General features: G+C 33.0%; 2 protein-coding genes across 4 annotated transcripts in view; one reads left to right on the top strand and one right to left on the bottom strand.

Moving 5' to 3' along the window:
* The window catches only part of LOC120348241 (putative MFS-type transporter C09D4.1), a 282,049-nt gene that overhangs the window by 25,045 nt on the left and 236,446 nt on the right, over window positions 1–20,558 (top strand). The gene's annotated exons all lie outside the window — the stretch shown is intronic.
* LOC120340602 (uncharacterized) overlaps window positions 1–20,558 on the bottom strand; it is a 42,404-nt gene that overhangs the window by 13,194 nt on the left and 8,652 nt on the right. For all 3 annotated transcript variants that reach the window (XM_078113328.1, XM_078113342.1, XM_078113388.1), the window contains exons 8-20: window positions 18,802–18,950; window positions 15,547–15,921; window positions 13,721–13,779; window positions 12,002–12,118; window positions 11,006–11,117; window positions 10,418–10,496; window positions 9,874–9,969; window positions 9,057–9,126; window positions 8,702–8,738; window positions 7,742–7,834; window positions 7,259–7,381; window positions 6,873–7,022; window positions 6,218–6,342 (exon numbers count right to left, since the gene is read on the bottom strand). In XM_078113328.1, the coding sequence (XP_077969454.1) occupies window positions 6,218–6,342; window positions 6,873–7,022; window positions 7,259–7,381; window positions 7,742–7,834; window positions 8,702–8,738; window positions 9,057–9,126; window positions 9,874–9,969; window positions 10,418–10,496; window positions 11,006–11,117; window positions 12,002–12,118; window positions 13,721–13,779; window positions 15,547–15,921; window positions 18,802–18,950 (1,585 nt within the window). The remainder of the gene's footprint in view (window positions 1–6,217; window positions 6,343–6,872; window positions 7,023–7,258; window positions 7,382–7,741; window positions 7,835–8,701; window positions 8,739–9,056; window positions 9,127–9,873; window positions 9,970–10,417; window positions 10,497–11,005; window positions 11,118–12,001; window positions 12,119–13,720; window positions 13,780–15,546; window positions 15,922–18,801; window positions 18,951–20,558) is intronic.

Raw genomic sequence — 20,558 nt, forward strand, 5'->3', positions numbered from 1 at the left:
AAAAAGAACTAAAAATAGCTTTGGAATCTATTATTTTATTATAGCGATTGATGATGGCGATTAAGAAATTTTCGGAAATTTTCCATTATCAAATACCCGGTAATACTAATGCTATGCTACACATACGGAGTAGATCAGTATTACACATACCGTAAAATCTATGGGCAGGGGGATATTCACTTCGCTAACACACACAATCCCCGAACTCGTAATAGAACTAAAATAAGGAAAATAGGAATAAAATTATGGCCTAACCCTAACCTGGTACACATGCGATACTACGGGAGTACCCAGGTCACAATAAATTTCCTTTGCAACCGTAAAATTTATAAGACTTATGAATAACCTGTTAAATAAAAAAAACTATACCTTCTAAACTTCATCTTGATTCGAAAGATACAAAAATTAAAAACTGAACTTCAGTGGCAGGAAATACTTCTAAGACTAATATTTACAGCCAAGTCGTATGATGAAATACTAATTTTAATTGTTCATAAATTTGTTTATTAAGCTTTTTAATTGTTAAAAGATTTGCTTGTTGAGTCATATACGTGACACAATTTGTGTGATAGTATAAATTTGATATCGTTTTACTTTCTATTACCTGTCTGCGTTTACAGTTGTTACTATTAATACTATTATTAAAATTATCCGGTCATTAGTAAATATGAGTATTGTTATTGCTAGCATACTATGTACGTCAATATCTTATGTTTACTATCAAATAAATAAGCTCAAAACATATTAATTACTTTCTGATGGTCTGGGCCATGAATGGCACAACCCAGATTATCTACTCTTCAAAATACTGTACATTTTAAAATAATGATTATCAAATATATTCTGAAGTTGTGTCAAGTTAATCAAATACACACAGAACTCAATATTTATTCGATGTGTTTGAATTTGGTTGTACAGTAAAGTTAGATAATCAGGATTAGATTAGTTCTCTAATTTCCGCAGTTTAAATCGGTCATATTGTTAGACGTAAACTAATCAAAATAATAATTTTCTATGTAAAACCATTCTGAATATCCATGAAATCAAAAATTTAAATATGTAGCAATTAATATCAAATCGAGAATAGTTGATTTGTTTTGAACATCCGTAGCGGAAGCATTTTCTTATCATTTTATGAAATAAATCTTTATTCTGAGAGCTGTACTTCTTGAAATAATTACTATTTGAATTAGACTTTTTAATTTTCTAAATAGATAATTAATGATTGAATGCTTATGAATATTAGGTATCATATTTCATTTTTCGCATTTACTGTTTACTGAGCGTTTTCAATATTCCAGAAGAATAAACTATAAATATAAAAAGGGCATTCTATCCATCTGTAAGTTTAGTTTATTTAGAACCGAATAGCACAATATGTTTCAAATGTAATGAAATGCGTTCACAAAACATCAAAGTTCTTGATATTGATTACAAGGTCTTATTGCCTTTTAATACAATGTAATGCGAGAGTGAAATGACAGCATAACATGATTTTGTTGGCAATCATAAAATTTTGGCTTGGACGTTGAACGTTTGATGCGCAATACATGTATGTGAGATTGACACTGTCCCAACATTTGTGAAACGTTCGAATACGTCATAAATTGTGACAAAATAGACAAATGAGTCATATGTGAATATGTCATCCAAATAAGATTTTAGTACACAAATCTTTTTAATGTTCATGATGAGAATAAGAATTATCCATAATAGAAATACTTAGCAATTAACATTTAAACAGACAAGATGATTTATATGGTAGTTACAACTTACTGAAGTGGCCATTCAGTCCTGACAGAGAAAGCAGTTGAAAAAATATTTTTTTTGTCGGTAATACTAAACTTATTACTCATTAGGCAAATCTAGTGTTATTTACAGATTCCAGTTTACGCAAGAATTGAAATTCCCATTATTCAAAGTTATCTTTATTAAAAATTCTATATTAACTTCCGTAAATTTTTCCCTTATGCAGCAAAATCAAAATTAAGGTCAATTTTCGACTAATCCTAATTATCATGCAAAATAGATCCATTTTATCCAAAATATTTGGACATAAATAGTTATCCATTTGAAGCCCAAGGGCAAATCATTAACTGCTGTGTAAAAAAAAGATTATCCAGTACCTGGGTTGAAATTTCTTAGTTGCTATGGAAATATGCATAATTTGCGACCAAAAAAAACTGGAGCCACAAATTTGTTATTATGTTAAAAGTAAAGAGTGCACACAAGAGGTTTGTTTTTTGAGAAAACCCTTTTTGCAAACTAAAATTTTACTCATTTTCATTTCATTTGATCAGTGTACTGCAGTTTTGATTAGTTGCCGTTGGTAATACAAAAGTACCGGTATGTATCAAAAATGATTGCTGTATGACAGGAATAGGCCTATAACAAAGGCTTTGAGGATAGAATACATTAAGAGTTTGAAGATATTTTGCTTACAGCATTTTAAGAGACCCAAGATGTAACAGTTATCCCCCTAAAGCTGGATTTCCCAAACTTTTTGGGCTGCGTACCCGTTTGTAAATTTTATTTTTGACGGACCCCATCCTATGTAGTATCGATTTCTGTGTTCTAACCAATGAGAAAGGATAATGTTTCCTTCGACGAAATAAATGAAAGTTTCAGACTCGAGACTTCGTTGCATCGTTGCGGACTCCCTATACAGTCATCATGGACCCCAGGGGTCCGCAGTCCCCAATTTGGGAAACCCTGCCCTGAAGAGGTGTTTGGTGGTCAATATTTGGCAAGTACAATTGATTATTAATCTACTTTACTCCAAGAAGGCCATTTTAAAATGTAGTTTCAAGTAAAACAATAAATTTAAAAAACCTTGATGTTTCGAGTTTTGAATACTGGGCCTGTTTGACTTTCCTCGTACTAGGAGAATAACTCTCATCCGCTTGATCATTTGCTTCATCTAATAAATTGAAAGCCGGTCTTTTCGGTGATGAATTTGAAGTATATAAAGCTTTAATTGTGCGTTGAATCCTTTCAGCCATTCTTGTGCCTACGCTATTCGATTGCGGATCAATCGGGGGCTTATCTTGTTTTTTCGAAGGCTCAGACTCGATTTGAAGTTTAGTCATGAGCTCTTCTTGCTGTTCTATATCTCGTAATTTTATGCCGGTTTCTGTTGAACTTATGTGGTGCGATATTAAAACTGGACTTGATATGGTGCTGGAATCTAAAATGAGTCCTTGTCTACGACGATTACCTTTCGGAGAATGAGTCTGCTTAGAACGCAGTCTAACACCATAAGGAGATGATGGGCTTCCAGATGGCGGTTTTGTCACCACGATTTCTGTCTTTTTAGACCCGTTTTGTACTTTACTAATACCATCCGCAGACACAGCTCCGTTAAAGCTATTATACCTCCGATGATTGGACGGACTAGTCCTACCTTTCGCTTCAAAATTTGGATTCTCTATATCGCTTGCTAAATTTTGAGCGCTGCGATTTTCCAACACAGAGTAACCTCGTAAATCCTTCTTCGATTTGGAATAGTCCTCGAAACAAGCTGGGTTACTGTTAGAACGAAAAGGTGCTTTTTGCGTCTTGTTGTTGTTGTTAGTTATATCAGAGTCAATGCTAACATCGAAATCACCTGTCGCTCTTTTGTTTCTGTTGTTCACTGAATAGTCATGGGCTTTTACTTTTGAATCCTTTGTGCAGTCATAAATAGGTGGAGAAGAGTGTCGGAATGGCTGGTTCTTTCCTTTGGACTGAAATAAACCACCGCTATAGTCGTGGAACGGCATGAAATAAGTCAAGTTGCTATTCAATATTGGAAACTAGTAGAAAAATTTAAAGATTCAATTGAAAGTAATTGAGTTTGCTGATACAATGACTACTAAGCTAAACACATTCAAATAAACTTAACACAGCTGTCTGTATTGTGACTCACTTGAGGTATTTTATTTGGGTCCCTATTCTATTTCCAGGTATATATCATTTGACAGATAATAGATTAAGTTCGATGTATAACGTTTTATTTAATACTACTATTATTTATAGAAATTCCGAACTATTGACTTCCTAACCATTTAACTCCATATATATCTTTCCTTTCATAATCATATTACAATGGGAATTTGCATAAAAAATGCTATTTTATAACACAATGTACGTAGAGTCATTGTATGACACACATACAGTGTATAACTTAATGCCCAGGTCGCATGTTTCATATGCACAATATAATCTGAATTTGAATGCACCAGTGTTGCAATTCACACTAAGAAATCAAATATCGCTCAAAAAACTCATTTCCAATATACAAGGATCCGAAAACAAAGCGTATGCATATTAATATTCTTCCTTGTCGATAACAGTATCAGATCTTCAAAAACACAATAACTATAGTCTATATCTTGATACATTTGAATGCCACCCTATATTCTAAACAAAAAACTGCCTAGATCCAGTTATTACTGTGATACAACTAGAGTGAAATAAATACGCACACATTCCCACAATCATAATGCGTTATTATTACCAACTTAACAAGCGAATATTACCGCATTACATTTCCTGACCCAAACACGCACACAGAAAAAAAAACGCCTTCGAAAATTGAAGCGTTCGTTGCCGTTCACAGACAACGAGAGACTGCTCATCGCATACATGGAAGAAAAGCTCGCAGGCATGCCATATGTCAGTAATACGCGAATGAGCGCTGTCTGGCTGCAGTGAATTGCAACAGGAAGTGACTTACAGGAAGTAATGCTCGACGCTGTGTCCCCATTGCTAGCAGTAATCAATGCGTTAGAAGTAATAGTGTAACGCACGATAATTTCCCTCGCGCTGTCACACTGAACTGAGCTTTCAACTTATGATGGACAGATGATGACATGATGCAATAACGCTAACAATGTTTAATTTTTCCTCAAAACAACATGGGCCTGGGATAATCGATGATTCATAAGAATGGTCATGGATAAAAATATGACCAGAGAAGCATTACTAGTGGAATCGTGATGAAATATTTTTTTAAGTGTATGACTGGTCTTAACCAGTTCAAACCAGATTTTTAAAACCGACCCCAATAACATTCTCTACTATTGAAGATAATATTAAACCCTTCAACATATATCTGCCTAGATTTCATAAAATTAAACAAGATCAATGAATTGAATTAAGATTAAAATATTAGAAAAATAGGCTTTTAAATATACAGCAATTCGAATTCACAAATTGTGACAGAAATGAGTATATTGCACAAACATTTCAAATGTGAAGATTCATTTCTTCTTCTTGTTTTGATATGAGGGTTTGGTCTTGTGTGAAGATCTAATCTGTCTAAGCTAATACCATCTGGTTATTGTAATCAAGTAACAGTTTTTATATTTTACACACTTGGATTCGCTGGAGTTATATTTACGAATAAAACAGCCTTTTAGTTCATTTTGAAGCACTTTATCCATATAAATATATATATATAATAAAACTAAATCCATAATACAAGACTAAAAAGTTTGTTTTCAAACTTGAACAAAGTCAAGAAAACAAGAAAACAAATTATATCAAATCCAATAAGCAACAAAGGAAATTCATCATTAAAATGGCATGGTAAGTAATCTTTTCCAAAGTACATACCGTAATACAGGAAGTACAGGGTTAGCACTTCCTATAATAACAGCTCAATTTCCAAATTTCATTTGATTTTTTAAAGTTTAAGAATAAGCAACTTCAAAAAATATAAATTTAAAAAGTGGAATAACTAAGATTGAAAGACGTTTAAATATTGGGACAGTATTTTTTATATGATGTATTGAAATGCCTTTTCACTCTGAAGAAGACTCTTCACAAGCAGCTACTGATATGTAAGAGGCTACTTTATTTTGGAAGAACGGAAATCTTCACGGTTCTGCATTGCCTATCCAATTTATCACACCCTGGGTTAGGTGGTGGGCACGGGATTCGAACCAGCGATTTTAACCTTCAATGTCACCACAGGTAAGTCTAACGTTTTAACCACTAGGCCACAGCGCATGCTTACTTACGAGTGAGCTATCAAACTTTATGATAGATAGAAAATAACTTAATAATAAAAACCTATATAGTATAAACTTATTGAATACATTTCTACATTTTAAATAATTGTACGCAAAGTCGACTAGCGATGATTGAATAGTAAGAGGTCGCAAAAATGAACAATCAGTGATGACAGATAAAAAAATAACATAATAATAAAATAAAACAACTCCAAGCTTACCCTGATTCGATTTGATTAGTTTTTCTCAATATCAAATCTTCATTGATTTCATCCCCATCTTCCCACGAGCAACTTTCTTTCTGGATTGCTGCTATCCACGCCAGCATATCATCTCGATTTTCAGCCTGAATTATCAATTTATGGAAAATTGCTTATTTTATTCCACAGACAGACTTATTCATAATATAATATTCAGATGGAGCATTCACTATTTTTATTAATGTTTTTGGTAAAGTGATCAGATATTAATGAATTTGGTGATTTTCTTTGTTATAATACAGATGGCCAAAATTGAATAATTTGCATTTCTGAATACATTCTAAAACAACATTTCAGCAAATAGAAATATAATCTAGTAATGCAGAACAGTTGAGATAAACCGTTGTTGTGTTGAAAACTGTGATTTATTGTAATTTTTTATTATTTTGAAAAAATGTTGATATAAACTAGTTGACAGTTGACGCATGGCTTGCAAAAATCATGATTAGAAGATTTAGAAAATGATAACGAAAAGTAAATATTCAAATTTATTCAGAATTTGGTGCAAAAAGGAAGGATTCCTTGATGAATATAAAAACTTTTAATTCAAAAATCATTATTTTACATGTCACTTAAACTTTTCTATCTCTTCAGGAGAAAAGCTGAAAAGTCTTACTTGAAAAAGGTATTCTGAACCATTGAAAGTCGTCAGCTTAAATACATTTCGACGTTTTAAATAATTGTACGCGATGCCAACTAACGATGATTGAATATTAAGTGGTTGAACTTCTTCTTGCAGAGATAACTGACGAGCAAGTTGGGCATCCTGAGAAATTAAAAAATAAAAAGGTCACTCCACCTTATTACCTCACAAGAACACATAGTAGTCAAACTGTTTTTTGGGAAATTCCTTGGTCGCATTAAATTTTTGATAGCGAATATGGCATAAACAATAAATTTTCGAATAAAATTGCCACTTTATCAATGAACTTAACACAAAAGTTTGAAAAAGTAATTCTGTCTTCCTGTTTAATGTAGATTGTCACAGAATTTGACATTAACCTGCATATTTTTAGATTTGCTCCAATCTTTGGATAAATGAAGATGATGATCAATAATTGCTGCCCAAACCAACTTCCATGATTTTTGTGAACTTGTACGTTTTCCTTTGTCTATCGTTGCCACCTAATACACAAGAGACAGACAATGATGACACAGCATTTCAACTGAAATGGATACACATACACATATATTGGAATAGTTGCTTACCGAAAGCCTTGAGTACAGAGAAATGCACATGAACAAATACACTACTAAAAAACTACTCGAATTGAATAACAAACTGTTACCGAAAAAATTGTGATTTAAGTTGAATCAATTGGACTTGTCTTAGTGAACAGAGTTATAAGAGTCAATTTGTTTGCAAAATCGAATGTACTGTAAAAAATTTGAGGTCATAAAATGCCCTTGGGTATCCCGATATATTATTCTCAATACAATGAATATTAATTATACACAACAACAGCAAAAGCAAAAAACACCTACTTTGAAATGCAGATATCCACTCCTAGATGTCTTCTGCTGATCATCAAGACTGGAGTCAACACTTCTGTCTGCATTCATGGAATCATCCAAATCCTGTATCCCAAATAGGAATATAATCAGAAACCAGTGGAAAATTAAAGCATTATTAGGTTGACTAAGCATTATCAACAGATAAATAAAAAATCTGGCAAGTGTTTTGTCATCATAATATTGTTTTATCAGAATATGGTGATGAGTTGTTTTTCAAATAGTCCATAGTTTAGAGCAAGGTGAGGTGGTCCAAGGTTGTTAGCATACATTCATGACCAAAAAGATAGAAAGCTAGATAACAATTTAGACTGCCAAGCACATCCTTCAACTTCGCTAATTGCCTCAGATAACCATAGTAATAGTCAATTAGGTGACATTAGTGATGTAACAACATGTCAAAAAAAATTCTGATTAATTTTATGACGAAACAACACCAAATGCAATTTTTTGATTACTCTTCGAATGCGACACAGGCCTCAGATAATGAAGCTGTGAGTCTGGGTTTAGTCCACCCTGATTTAGAGTCTGATTGAAATTTGTCCACGGCACCACAGCTCTGTTTTTAATAATTCAAGTAAATTAATATTTAAACAGGCATGATCAGGTAACCCAAAGTAATCATGGCCTGCCAATGAATCACTTTTTCTTGCAAAAATGTTGTTCAGCTCTTTGCTACCATCTTCTGGAGAGATGAGATACATAATAACTATTAATTAACCCTATAAAATAATGCTAAAATCATGAACAATTCAAATAAGAATTTGATATCACCTGGACATTATAGTGTTATTGTGTTTCTGTAAAGTATTGCTTGAGTTTAATAAAATAATAATTTTTACCAATAAACACACATGAAGTGAATCCACGTGAACCAGTATCACATTGATAAAATTGATAGAAAATGATAAAATATATGTATAAATAGCTTACCGAATCATTAGGAAACTTTTTAAATCTTGGGTCATCACTGTAAAAATTAATGAAAGCAGTTGAGAATCCATGAAGAATTGTATTTATATATGGAAGTTCTTTCACTACAGGTAGTTAATCAAAATGAGAAATTTGCTCAGATGACTTTCAAAAGTACAAATTACTGTAAAACAAGAGTTAAGCAATAAATTAATATAGGAACCTTACATTCAGCCTAGTAATGTCTACAATAGGTTAGTTCAGTATCATAAAGCATTTTTGAACCATTTTAAGACTAAAGCAGACGTATATTTTTTCACTGAAATCTCAGCCTGTTGACAGTGTTTCAGGAGAAATTTCATTAAAAGATACTTACGCTGGAATATCGATTGGCATTGTAGCGATTTGATATGAACGCCTGTGAACACCTTTCGCAGTTGATCGATCTAGATTTAAATAATTTTGTTACAATACAAATAAAATTACCCACTATACAATGTTTTACGAGAAGTCATATTTTTTCTACTTGAGAAGAATAAAAAACCATAAAATAGGATCCATGTTTCCCAACCAGCGAAGAATTCTCGCCATAGTAGGATTTTGTCATTTGCTCAGCAATTTTTCTTTGTGTTTGTAAATGGAAAGAGTGATTCAAGTCAAAACGCACGAACCACTAGGGATACTTGGATACTCCCGAAGTATGTGATCCAAGATGGCGGACACCGGAACGTAGTATATGTAACAGGTTAGGGTAAGGCCATAATTTCAGGTACGAGTACTACAGGAGTCACTTGGCTAGTCCCCGAATTTGCAATAGAACCAAAATAAGGAAAAGTGGAAAAAAATTATGGCCTAACCCTAACCTGGTACACATACTACGTTCTGATGTCCGCCATCTTGGTTCACATACTTCGGGAGTACCGATATTTGCACCTGCAATGCACATCGTGCCCAATATCACACGAATGCATGATTTCAAATCGATATGAGTAGACATCATTATTTCAAAATGAGCCGTTGGGGTTCTTCGAAGACGATTGAACAGGATCCCAATAAAATCATGGTAGTTTATATTTCTATTTTCATTCATTAAGCCCCTCTCAAGTTTTGAAGGCTTACTCTTGGAAAAGGTTCAGTGTAAACCGGCTTAGACCAGATTTTCTTTTCTGTCAACTCATTCATCTATTACTAACCTGCACTTAGTGCTCTTGTTCGTCTCATCTTTGCAGGAGAAACTTCTGCATTGCGAGACGACAAAACATCCGCTGAATTACTTCTGTGTATTGAACCTAAATTGAATGAATGAATTCCAAATGAATGAATGAATTCCAAAAAGTTTTTTACTAAAATTAAATAAGCAACATCTGACGAAATTTTTACCATGTTCACTAATTTTAGTGTTATAAAATATATTCCTTCGTAGACATCAATGCAGTCGATAGAGATATATTTTTGAATCACAATTTTAAAATTGCGCTTTGTGAAATTAGTTCCCAAACTGGAATATGTGGATGCCATCGGGATAAGCCATTCCCAAGTAGATCAAATTCATTTCAAATAATATCAGTGACAATGCAATGTTCCTCACATTTTGAATACATCATTTCTCAGAATTAAAGAAAAAGAAAACTTTGATAAAGATAATACAACAAAGCCTAGTCTCCAACAATCAACAAGCCAGACCTCAGCTATGAATATCCAAAATAAAATTTTTAAAGATTGCAATATATTGATTACCTATATCAGAATCTCTTTTTGGTTCTCTCAATGACAATCTCCTTGTGACCTTAAGGAAGTTGTCTTTCAAAGTGGTTGCCTGTAAAAAAAAATGATTTTTTAAAAACAGTGATCCAACGAATGAATTTAGAGGCCAACATATCAGAAAGTATTGCAATGCTCTGGTGACTAGAGCATAACACACAGCATAACATTGGATCATAATCAGAAATATTACGAATTTTTTTTATCACATTCCTGTTTTTAAATTTCAATCAACCTTGCGCTGGGTGTGATAAATCGGGTATCCATATTCAAAGCAGAGGGATTTTGGTCTTTCCAAAAAAAAGTTACTCATTTGACATCGTTAGATATTAGTGGTTGCTTGTTCAGGGAAAAAGGTACAATTAGCGCTGTATAAAAATGAAAACTCAGTGGAACAAAACCACTATTGTTAATGAAAAAGTATAATGCAGCCCAGAGTTATCTTACACTTCTATCTTACACATAATATTCAATATAATATCTATCATATTTCAAGAGAAAGTTGCCCATATTTTTATTTGTCTATAACTTCCATTTGATACAACCAAATATGATTCAACTTACTGTTCCATTGGGCGGTGTTGTGATGTCATCAATGAAAGGAATAGTAGAATCATGTGATGTTCCATAAACAACAGCATTTGCAACTGCCTCCTTTCCGTGTGTGCTTCGATCTCTGTGAAATAGTTTGAGTAAAAACATTAGTGAATATTTTTCGATAAATGCAAAACTTTGGATCAGTGCATAGAACAGGGTGGTCCAAACCCAGGCGCGCGACCCACATGTGGCCCACCGTTTCATTATCTGTGGCCCGCGTCACATTCGGAGGGTAATCAAAAAATCGCATTTCGTGTTGTTTCGTCGTAAAATTAATCAGAAATATCTTTTGACATATTGTCATCACTAGACACTAATGTCACTGAATTAAATAGTGTTATGGCTAGGCAACTAGCGAAATTGAGATTTGAATGATATGCTTGGCAGTCTGAATTGTTATCTGGGTATCTAACTTTTAGGTTGGGAATATATGCTAACAATATAGGAATCAGAGAAAACTAAAAATTGAATGCGGATTCTATTAGCCTAGAATGGCTATGCCTGATAACTATGTGTTTGCACGATAAAAGTGTTTGTTTTGTATTGCACTGTTAACCTATTCTTGGCACTATTGTGGCCCACGAACAATGCAAAAATAATTTTGTGGCCCGCGGAGCCGACAACCTTGGACCACCCTGGCATAGTAGATCAAATTGACTCTTATTCAAATAGGTAATACATTGAGTTAATAATATTGCATTTTGAGGCTAAAAATGTTTTTTGAAATACTGGCAAACCTGTATAAATTATTAGGTGCAGCCAGGGGCGTAACCAGAAATTTTCGAAGGGTGTGGGGTTCTGAAATCCTGATTGCCAAGTTAGATCGTAAAAGCTAGCGGGTCCACGTGGGTTTCCAAGAGTTTTGAGAGTCTCAAAAGCCGTTCAAGCTACGAAAAATTGCTATGTTTGATACAGAAAAACTATTTTTAAAAAGTTCTCGTCTCCAGTAGTGATGCTACTAACCTTTTTGATTCTGACATAGAGTTACTCCTATACCTTTGTACATCATGTCCAATTCTTCTTGTGTCTGTAGATTTAGAACGATTGTATCCAGATCTTCCTGATCTTGTGCTTTTCCTCCTGCAGAAGAATTATAGAGTTTATCGAAAATTGAAAATTTTTTGTTAGATAATGTACTATTCAAAATATGCAGTGCAAACTGATTCAAAGGGTCTGGTGCAGGGGTGGGCAACTTTTCTAGTCGGTGGGCCAGATGTGGGAAAATGAAGTCGTCGGCGGGCCGGATTATTACAAAAAATGCTTCCGTATCCAATCTTTGTTAAATGCTCGACACTCTCTGTCAACTTTACGATTCTTGGGATATTCCATGGTTAATAAAACTTGATATAAAATCTGATTTTTAAAATATTTTCATATTTAGAATCTGAATATAACTGATAACAGTAGTGGGGAATGTTCACAACGCTCTCTGCTTTGACCTTTATATTGTTTATTTAACAAGTGTGCTTACGCAATTGTTTGTTCACTAAGGCAATTGTTTATTTCACCAGCTCGCACTGACAGTGCGGTGAGAGTAGAGCGATGGGCAACATCTAAGAATAATGCGCCGGACCACATTACAGAGTGTGGTTCGATACAGTCAGCGGGCCGGTCAAAATCTCGCCAAGGGCCGAACCCGGCCCACGGGCCGTGTGTTGCCCACCCCTGGTCTGGTGGCTTTGCTGGAGGTTGAAGCATTTGACTAACTATGATGGCATCGAAGGATATAATATCAGTTGAAATCCCATGCTCACTAACTCACCAGCATGTAATAAATTTCGCAGGGAATGTCGAAACAAAAAGATTACGATTCTCTCACCTAGCAGTGACTGCTTATGCAGAGCCTTGTTCAGACTAAGTTACAAACTAAGTATAAATGTCAAAAAAGTATGAAAAATAGAAAAAATTTTTCGTATATATTTGAATATTCTTTTACTAGTAGTTCGGACATAACTGAATTAAACCACATGCTTTGAATACACATATTCAAATACACAAAATAAGCAAATATGGTAAAAATTTTATTTATCACGAGGAAGAGGGAAGCTATTATAGTTAAGGCGACATAATCACATGGCCAACCACGGCCTTTCATCCCGTTAACAAGAAAAGATGTTTACTAAATGCAAAGTCATAAAAATTTCTAATGTATACTTATCAGACTATTTAAAGAAATGGGAGTTTCCCTGGAACAAGAATGATATAAAACACACCTATAGTAAGGTGACTGGCAAACATCAGCAACAATCAAGTTTGACAGAATTTTCATTCTGAAAAATTAGGAAAACCCACTTGTCTACTACTACATAGACAAGATATATTGAACAACGTCATAATTCACATAATCAATTATTATTTATCCACTTCAAAATCATGATAGCACTTAAAGTAGACCTCAGTTTATTAGCCATTCATCATTATAACCTTTCATCATTTGGCAATATAACATACATGTACAATTATTACAAATAAACAATGAAATTCACTAAAAATAAAATCGATAACTTTGTAGAAAAACAAGCGACCCAAGATGATTTTCAGGTGACCCAACTTGGTTTGCGTGTGTATATGGATACTGGGAAAAACTTAGGTAAGTATACCTAGTTAACATGGAGTCGAGGCAAAAACGAAACTAGATACTTACAATACGATTCAACTACTTTTAAAGAAAGTGAAAATTACCTTCGACTCGGGCTCTTTTGTGTATCTTTCCTTTTCTCTCCATCATGAGATTTTGAATCCTAGAAAAAAAATTTAAATTTAAATATATATTTTGTTATTGATCAACAGCTGATAAAAATCAAATATCATACAAAATGCTAAAATTAGGGGATAAATCATGATTTTTCATGAGAAAACCACCCTCTGAAGAAGACAACCTACTAATAGCCTACGCGAGAAGAACTTATTTTTGGAATGGAATGAAAAAACTCGAATCTTTCAAGGTACCTACCCAGTTTAAAACACTGCAAACAAAATTACAATGCAAACGGCTTCCCTTACAATTTGGAAAGTCAAATATGTTACATAGGCACGACTAAAAAACAGATTTACATTGATTGCCTATTTATTTACCTGAAATTGAAATTTTACAACAAAACCCAGTAGCTCGCTCTTTCTTTTCTAGCCTTGTCAATTATTTGTTACACTATCCTTATTCAGAGTGAAGGCGTGGAAAATAACCACAAAAACATTCTCAGCATAGCGTGTATTCAGCAAAAGTCAATATTGTACTAACACCCGGACAATACTCAGTATGATATGTCAATGTCACTAAACATTAACTCAATAGAGCACTGAGACTAACAAACACACCCAAAACAAATATTTCGTCAATAACAATTGGAACTCAACGCGATCAAAAAATTAGTCAACTTGAGTGCGGTGAATATATATTTTAAGAGAATTTGCTCAAAGTAAGGGCACTAACTCAGAGATAATTATTGTACCTTTAATTTAAATAAACAGCCACTGTAAGTTTACTAAAACCATTACAAGTCGCGGAAAATGCAGAAATTTTTGAAAAAAGGGTGCAACGACAGAGAACGAGCTCAACAGCTGGGTGACGAAGGTTGATATTTGTTGCACGAGCTAATATAACAAATATAACCCATTTGAATTGTAGCATTGCAAATAGGGAAACTTTTCCAAAAAAAAAAAAAAATTTTTACACAATACCCAATTACAGAAGGGTGATTAATAATGGGTTATATATCAATAAAAAGAATCAAAAACGTGTGAATAAATATAATTCATATTTAAAATTATGATTAATCAAAACACGCAGATAAAATTTGATGATGCAATGTATCGATGCATATCATTCGTTTTACGTATGGGCCACCCAATGATAGTTTTACCAAATTTAATGTATCTACAGGATAATCTCCAAATAATCAGCCTAATAAAGTTAGCCTGAGTTCACTCTAATTATATGGTTATTTTGTCAAACTATTTTAATCGTAATGGCTTTAATTTATAGCTTTGTAAGAAGGTTAATCCTATTACAATAACAAGAGAATACTCTCTCTATAGTCTATAATCATGTGATATTTAACATTGTTTAAATACCAAATGTTTCTTGGGTTGAATTTCTAAGCATTATCAGCGTGTCACTATATTTTTTTAAGTAAGCTTGCTTCAAACAAGATTGACTAAAGTCAAGTCCTTGCCTAAATGTAGTTGTCGTAAGCACTGACAAACAGTAAAAAGTGTTGATAATCTTGATGAAAGATATGTATGGAAAAATAGAAGATTGGACAAATAATGTCTCAATTCAGATCAAATCAAGAATGGCAAATTGTTTATACCCTATGGCTCTCATGTGTTTGAAAAATTTGGATCTAAATTTATCTCTCATAAGATTATCCGTTTTGATAACAAAAGAGATAATGAAACACATAAGAGTGTTAGTATGAGTGCCATAATACTCCAAATCGATCCGACGGAGAGTTCCAAATAGACAGAATTAACCACATAAATAGCGAAATGTAAATGCAAACAATTACCTTTCTTCGAGAAGATGGCAACAGTTCAGGATAAATTCTTGAGGAGTGTTCATCAATGATTGCAGTATTAGAAGAATCCTTTTTTTCTTCAGGTTTGCTATCCAAATAATTTGACTTGAGCACATACGGAACAAATTTAACAGGCGCTACATGCTTTATTGATACTTCGTTAGTTTTCTCAGAATTCGTTATATGATTGTTTTCTGAAACATTGTCATTCTTTGGCAATAAATCAATGGCACGGCTAAATCCACCGAGTTTTTTAAGGTCCCGGTCCATTCTTGATATTGGGTTATCCATATCACTGTCAGATGATGATGGCATAATAAAAACTCTAGCGTTCCGTTTATCCCTTGCACCAGGTCGCCTGTTCACCTGGAAATATAAAAAATGTTTAATATTCATCTTTTATTATAGATTAGTCTCATTCTATATAGTCAAATACATTGGTCACCCAGGTGGGGTCGCCTTAAATATTTATGGGGTCGCAGAAAGTCCGGCGATGTTTTCTTCTGTTATTATTTTATTGTGTGTGTGATGTCTTGAATATTACCAAATTGCCAATAGACAAAAACATTACAGTTTATTATAAGTAAAACGTCAGTATAACACAGTTTTAACGCTATATATTTCACACGAATAATAATAAGCATGCAGACAAGGAGCAATTACAAGAAAGTAATTATGACATGTTGATCACAAATGACTTCGTGTGAAAAAGAATGAGATGATATAAAACACTGTCCAAGTCTACACTCCACTAGGCCGACTAGCGATATTCTGAATTAGAATGATATCTCTATAATAAAGCTATTGTGTAACGACAATAATTTAAATTTTAAAGTAAGCAGTTGTTCTGTTTCCACTGCAATGGACTATGACCTTTGCTTTTGCTTTATTGTTTGCTAAGTTTCACAAATGGCTAATAAACATAAAAGAATAGGTCATGTGATCAATCTTTTTTCAAAGCATGGTTTAACCGAAATAAAGTGCCAAACGAAATGCGCTGTTTGTCAAAAAGTTCTATCGATAAGAAGCTTATTAAGCTACATTATGCCACAATCTCAAAAGCTCTGCGAAGAGAAACAATCGGTTGAATGTGGTCAGTTTTATTGGTTTTATTTTTTTCATTCCAATAAATATACTTTGGGGGCGCCAATGCTCATCATACGTCACAATTTTTTGAAATGAGGTCGCATCTTGAAAAGTTTGAAGACCACTGGTCTAATACAGTGTTCCCCAAACTTTTTGAGCCGCGGACCCCTGTTTGGTAATCTTATTTTTGACGGACCCCAAGTCTCACCCTGTATTTTGTCATCATAATGGTAAGAGCTGAAATTGCTGCCTAATACATGTATGTCTTTGCAAACGCAATAAAATTTTGATTTTTTTGTCTGGCAGCAATTGATATCGGTATTCGTCTGAACGCTCAACCAAACAGACGCATTGGAATCAATCATTAAAAATCGATCAGATTTGCTTCATATCATTGCGGACCCCTGGTGCAGTCCCCTAACCCCAGTTTTGGGAACCCTGGTCTAATACACGCTTCCTAACCGAGAAGAAATTTTGTCTTTATCGGAGAGGCAATTTGATTCGTATTTGGTGTAGTATTACTTAGATTCTTTAGTTCTTTATTATTACTTCAAAACTTATTATGGCAAAGATTATAAACTACCTAAACTCTGTAATATGGCTGTGTGAGTTTTACTTACCAATAGCTAAGGATAGAATAAAGATCGAATAAACAAACACATATTGGGAGAGGAATAAATGAAGAGGATTTAATGAAAGGTTGGGAGCTTGTGCAAAGCCTTGTTTAGAGTAAAGGCAAATGAATGCGCCATATTAAAAAGCTAAATATAAAGCACAAAGAAATCTATGACACAGCCTATTTGGTTGTAAATATCAAATGTAATTTATTCTTTTGATCCTATGAAATTGCGTAATAAAATTCAGTATTAATGCTAATAAAAAACTAGTAGAAGGGAATATAGTTCTCACAAACATTTCCTCTTTTTGTGAGCCGTTATACGATAATGTTACTGTTAGATAAAAAGTTTCTACATAAAATAGTTGGCGTAATCATACTAAACAAACTTTAAAACTGTAAAGCGTCTGTCAACCTGTCCAAAAGTCTTTTCAATGGCCACTTTAATATCTGACTATCTGTATTTCATATAATACCACTAAATTACGCAATATGAAATACAATTTTAATATCAAGACTAACAACTTATCTTCACTAAGTAATCAATCCTTCAGAACATGAACTCGTATTTATCATTTACATTAGTCTAGACTAGCTAAACAACAAAACAACACAGTAGGCAGCAATCCAAGCTTTCTAAAAACTTGGCAGAACAAAAATGAAACTCCCCCATAATAATATAATACAGCTTTCAATGAGCGATTCCGAATAACGAATAGGAACTGAATAGTAAATCATTACCCTGATTCAGTCAATAGTCAGTAAATAATTACAACAGGAAAATAAAAGAAGATGAGAGTCAAGTATGACAAGCCAAATTAAACAATACAGGCGACATAAGTACAGGGTTATAAATGAACATGATATTATAAAAGCAGCAGGGTTTGAACTTGAACTAGAAATGACGTTAGTGAAACATTGTTGAAAATAATTTTACAGAAGTAGTGTGATAAAAATTGAATTTAACAAATAAACAAAGTATCTACATGGTGAGCTTCTCTCCCCCCTATAAAAAAAAAAACTTTTCCTAAATTACTACTACAAAACTAAATTTATATATCACTCGAACATGTATGATTAAATATCGATTGTACCCAAAAGTTTTAATATTAATCTAGGACGCTATGGATATATCAGACACTGGATTATTCCCATGCAAAAAAGTATTCGAATATAGATGACAAACGAAAAAAAATCTGCACAACCAATTACGGTACTTATATCTTTGTGAGTTTTTGCGCTGATGTATATGTATGCATACAATGCACGAATGTCAATAGAAAGATTGAAGATAACGATCATATGTGATTCAATAGTCTTCCTGTACACAAACACATATAATATCTTTTGTACAGTTTTATTTGACTAAACACTTCCTTTAATCCTTGAATCCGATAAAAAAATGTCACATCAAAAATAGTTTTTCATGTTTGCTTACTGATGTATCTGATGCTGTTATGTATGTATCACAGAAAAATACAAAAAATACATATATACATATGCTAATTCCTTTTTCTATACATATATCATAAGTCATGCCCTACCTGGCCTCCATGTTCATTCCGTGGAGATCTCAACTCAACTGGATAGCTTGTTGCAATGTTTGTAACTGACGATGGTTGTGCAGCCTCGACGCTCGTCGTTACTGTACCGGTACCGGTAATATCATGAGTGTCTATTGGAACGACACTTCCTGAATGATCAGAACACGAGTGTTATATGTTGAATACTTTCATTATTTATAGTGCAGTAGGCTGTTAAAAAAAACAAGCTCAGTTTTCAGTAAATTTATAAATGGGTAATTCAAATGATATAGCATGAAGTTAATTTGTGTCGTGGGTTCTTAGGTACAAGATTTTGTCAACCAAAAAAGGTTTAGAAAGTTTACTTAAATTGTAAAGTCAGTTAGTTGGTAAATTAGAATACTTGCTGTGTTTGTTTTTTAACAAATATGGTCAACTTCTGCTTTAACCAGACCAGTAAAATTTATTAAAATATAGTTTCGAAAATTTAATATGTGTTTTTGGAATCAGAAAATAGGAAAAATGAGCATGGAATATTATTATTTTATTTCATCAAAACAAAACTTGTGTCAAAAATCAAAAAATAAAATCTTGTATTTGATACAATGTGAGTAGATTACAAAATGCTAGAGAAAGAGCATTTCAATCTCATTTCTAATATAATTTAAATCAACAAATCAGGACCTATCACCGGTAAGTTGAATGTATTGTAGATTAAGCCTACAAATGATTCTATCGTGTCATAACACATCTCATATAAAAGATAGGAAGAAAAAATAATCAGAACCATTTTCTAATTTCGTCAGCTCATTAGCCATAACGGAATTGATCAACTGCAATCGAAAATTTAAAATTTCGTTAAGGAAATTCGCATTAGTTTCATTTTCAGAAAATCGTATATACCGTCATCATGCTTGGCCCATACAAGCATATCGTAAATAAATGAAATAAAAATTTCCATACAGTGCCTCAGGAGAAAAAGGCAACAGTGAACAAAAGAATTATGCATGTAGATGTAGTCATGCTTAAATATAATGGGTTGAAAAAAAATAAAATTAATTCAAAATATATAATAAAAAATGAATTAAAAATAAATGAAAATAAAATGTATTTAATGACAAATAACATAAAAAACATAGGTTTCGAATTCATGCTTCATTTGCCTTATTAATTTTTGTGGAATCCTTCCGAAGCGGCTGATTTCTGTTTATTGGAAGTAAGTTAATGAATGAAAAATGTAGGTATCATAAATAAGTAATCATAATAATTATTAGAGGCAATAAAACGATGATTACTACACTAAAATTCCTTCGTATTCGCTCATACTGTGATTGCATATTTCTCACCATGACACTTATTAAATCCTAATTTTACTCCACAAATTTATTTTAAAATAAATAATCCAATTATATAACTGTTTGAAATAAGCATATTTTGAATTTTCTAAAAACTGAATTTTTTCATCAGTCATTACTGACACCAAAATAAGATTTCTATCAACAAATCAAATACTTGAAATTTCAGGTTAAATTCCCATTCATTTACATTTAATAATCTCCACCCAACAAAATATTTTATTAAAAAGCATCAGACTACAAAAATATAATTGTTGGATTCGATACACCAAACACGCAATCGAAGAATTTATTGAAATGTGATATTATTTACAAAACATGCTGATTCACAAAACAGAATATTTGATCCTTTTAAATTTGGCGAGTCACTTTATTATTTACCAAGATGCGATTACTTTCATAAAAATTTCAACAATTTTAGCA

The sequence above is a fragment of the Styela clava genome, chromosome 1 (assembly GCF_964204865.1).
Source record: "Styela clava chromosome 1, kaStyClav1.hap1.2, whole genome shotgun sequence".
In the NCBI taxonomy this organism is placed as follows: domain Eukaryota; kingdom Metazoa; phylum Chordata; class Ascidiacea; order Stolidobranchia; family Styelidae; genus Styela; species Styela clava.